The 3764-nt window shown below is 50.9% G+C and overlaps 1 protein-coding gene across 1 annotated transcript; it reads left to right on the top strand.

Moving 5' to 3' along the window:
- Window positions 1-329: 329 nt before the first annotated feature.
- On the top strand, window positions 330-3388 carry KDF1 (keratinocyte differentiation factor 1). Its single transcript, XM_009697568.1, has 3 exons — window positions 330-1428; window positions 2382-2456; window positions 3134-3388. Exons 1-3 carry the CDS (start codon window positions 330-332, stop codon window positions 3214-3216), a joined length of 1257 nt encoding a protein of 418 aa, XP_009695870.1. The 3' UTR covers window positions 3217-3388.
- Window positions 3389-3764: the final 376 nt, after the last annotated feature.

Here is a 3764-nt window from a genome sequence, read left to right on the forward strand (position 1 = left end):
GGTTACAGGGATTTTGATGTCTTAAAAATAGTCCTTTTAAAACCTACCTCTTCTGATTCAAGCATCTACCGAAAGGAAGCAGCAAAGCTAGACTAGTCAGAGAACCCTCAAATGCAGGCTGGATTCCCTCTCTATGCGATGTGAGAACAGTGTGAGTCCTAATGCAAAATATTTCTGTAATTAACTGAAATGTTGGATTTGAGAATCACTGAATTTGTATCACATTAGGTCCTTCTCTGTTGATCAACAGCTTGCTAAGGTGAGGCTGGTGACGAATGCTTTGTCTGACTTGAGACCTTCTTGTTCTCCAGGTGCCTGAGCGGTGAGCCATGCTGGGCCGGAAAACAGGACTCCCCCATGACCAGAACAGCCACCGCCAGCTGAACCAGTCCTACCAGGAGGCTGTGCCCCTGCGGACCAGACCATCCAAGGAGAGAGATGTCAGTTTGGAGGTGTTCAGCGGCTCTACGCCTGAAATCAAACAGAGCCACACCAGAGCCCAGCAGATGCGGGATAGGAAAGGTCGCAAAGCTGACCTCAAAGACTCTAACGGGAGAGAGGCAGAAACAATTACCTTTATTTCTGGTACAGCAGAGGCTCCCCCAAACCAGAGCCTTTGCTGTTCCTCTCTGTCTCAGGCCTGGAATATATACAAGGCTGTTTTCTGTTGTATAGTGACCTGTGGGGGCTGCTTTCAGGACTGCAGTGTCTGTATCCCCTACCCAGGGCCTGCCGAGACCTCCACTGATGACGGAAAGAATGGAGATTATAATGGGCGACTGCCGAACAGCCCCACCAATGTCTCTCCTGCTGAGAAGAACAGGAACCAGATCAAAAAGTCCAGCACGGGCAGCAGTTTCAGTTACCCAGATGTGAAACTGAAGGGAATTCCTGTCTACCAAAACAGGAGCCCCAGCCACCAACTGGAATCAGATTCATGCTGCAAAGAGCTGCTGCCAGAAAAGCCCTTCAGGAACAGCCTAGAAAAGCCACCGCTCCCCAGCAGCCATCGGAGTTCAGAGGAGTATTACTCCTTCCACGAGTCCGACCTGGACATCAGCGAGCTGAACGGCTCCATGTCCAGCAGGCAGATCGACGTCCTCATCTTCAAGAAACTGACGGAGCTCTTCAGCGTCCACCAGATCGATGAGCTGGCCAAGTGCACGTCAGACACTGTCTTCCTGGAGAAGACCAACAAGATCTCGGACCTCATCAATAGCATAACGCAGGACTACAACCTGGATGAGCAGGATGCTGAATGCAGGCTGGTCCGAGGCATCATACGCATCAGCACCCGGAAAAGCAGGGTCCGGCCCCATATTTCTATCCCAGCCAGCCAGAGCCACGAGGAGAAGTCCAGCAGAGGCAACAACGCACCAGACAGCGGTAACGAAACGATGCTAGAGTCCATGGTCATCAGCCAAGACGGTACGTGCGGGTTCCTTGGTGTTACCGCTTCAGTACGAGAGGGTTATTTTATGAAAGCCATGGAGATGTGACAAGGGAGCAGGGTTGAAAGCTGGTGTCTGTCTTCAGGCTGGGTTTATTTTCCTGGGGTGTGTGAATGGAGGTCCTTATCTATTACTGGTGACCTCTGCTTCTCGCCAGTCACTGTGTTGTGGCTTTCTTGATAGTGTCTTTCACTGTCAGTGAAGTTTGCACTGAGCAATACAAGGGCTTATTCTGCCGCTACTGCAGGAGACACATTCTGGCTTTCCTCCGCACCTCTAAGCTAGGCAGAAAGACCGTGAGTCAAACTTAACTGGTATGACTAGACAAGCTGGCTTGTGCCAGAGGATGTCCAGTTACTAAGCTGGCTCTCTCCCCTGTGTTCTCCCAGCACTCTTTGCTAATTCCACCCTTAGCCTACCGTGACAGAGTGCCTCCTTGGAGCTGAGACTTCCTCTATGCGGTGGGGTGAGGAGCAGTCAGTAAATATCCCTGCAAAGAGGAGGGAAGGGCTGCTGCCACAGTGTAAGTGCCTCACGGCTGTTTCAGGGATGCTTTCCTCCTTGTCTGGAGCAGCCTGAAGTGAGTGACCTCCAGAACAGGTTGTAAGAGAGTTTGTTGTAGAAAGACCTTGAAAAGCTGAGTATGGGGGACAAGGAGACATCCAGAAGTAACGGAGGAAACTGGGTGGCTGTTGTGCTTTCCAGTTGAGCAGTAAGGCTGCTGTTGCTTCCTGGTATTTAAGGACTATAAAGCTCAGATTACCAAGACAATGGTGGAAGCAATCTGAAGAATCAGACTCTACCTCTCCTATGACCCGAGGGTGGTGCCTTCTGAAGGAGAGCCCTGTGCGTTCCCTGACAGGGATCTCTACTCTTGAGTCATAGCTGCCCATCCTTTCCTGTCTCAGGCCCTCTTGGTTTTCATTCCAGATTTGGCTGTGCAAATATCGGAAGAAACACCAGCAGATGTGATAGCCAGGAATATGAGGCGGCATAGCAGCGCAGGTAACGTACCTGGCCGGGGGCCTTAGCTGCAGAGGCATCACAGGAGTGAGGGGAATGCCCTGAACCTCTTGTATTATGTATGCCTTCAGTTTTCACCACCTGCAAAGGCTGAGCTGACACCTGCCTCTTGGGTTACCGTAAGGGTTATAGTTCTCTTGAGCTTTGGGAGTGAAGGGAGCTCAGAAGACTGCCTGGGTTGGTGGGTCCTTCTGAAAAGGAATGAAACCCAAGTATGGAGTGCTCTCTGTCCTTGCACAGAACTTGAGCCTGAGAGCTTTCAGTCTCTGGGTGTCTTGACAAAGTTTGGGGCTGTATTTGGGGTGTGACTGGCTAAGGTCACAGCTGGGTTATAGAGGGAACAAAAGGAACTGTGCAAAAGGGAAGCAGGGGAGTGTCATGGGCTGTCCCCTGAGCTCTGATCCTCGTGGCACGCATGTGCCCCTCCAAAGAGCAGCCCAGGGCTAAAAGACAAGTTTTCTCCTGCATAATAACAGATCTGTCCTAGAAGATGGCTACAATACAGGCAGGGTTGTTCCCTGCCTGTGGGCTTTCTGTGGCTTTCTCCTCCCTCATGATACACAAAGCCTTTTGTGGCAGTTGCTTGCCTAACTGCCAGGCCCTTGGCTGCTGTAGTTCACGTTGTCTAATGTCACCATCTCTTCTCTTTCCTCTCCAAGGCTCTCCAACAAGCAGAGATTCCTCCTTCCAAGACACAGAGACTGACTCATCTGGGGCACCTCTGCTTCAGGTGTATTGTTAAGGAAAAGGACCCAAGCAGCAGGCAGGCATTCCAAGGCTTTGCTGCAATCAGACTTCTCCTCTTTCCATATGGAGTGTGCTATGCCACCTTTTTTCTCCCCCACCCCCCGAGTCTGCCCTGATCCTTTGTTGAAGCCAAATTTCTCCTGCTGTCTGAATTTCACTGGATTTTTTGGGGGGAGGGGGACACACAATATAGAACACCAAGGAAGTGAACTGTGGAGCTCATGAACTTGGAAGGTGGAGTGTGTGCCCAGGGAGGAGAAGATGGACAAGGAAGTATCAGATAACTTGTGCCTCTCTGATTTCCATACTTGACGTTTAGCTTCAACAACCTCGGTGGCCCAGCCCTTTCCCTGCTTTGAGGATCTGTTGTACAGTTCTTGCTTTCTGGCACTGCGTAAGTTAACTTGGGTAGGAATAACTGGATGGCGTCTCTGTGTTTGTGCCGATGCTGAAGTGAAGGCCAGGCCACCCGCTCTCTAGGGACCCAAATCTCTATTTAAAGTGGCTAGCTTGGTCCCAAAACCATAAGTCCTCTATCCATGG

This window comes from Cariama cristata, unplaced genomic scaffold (assembly GCF_000690535.1).
Source record: "Cariama cristata isolate BGI_N322 unplaced genomic scaffold, ASM69053v1 scaffold33573, whole genome shotgun sequence".
In the NCBI taxonomy this organism is placed as follows: Eukaryota; Metazoa; Chordata; class Aves; order Cariamiformes; family Cariamidae; genus Cariama; species Cariama cristata.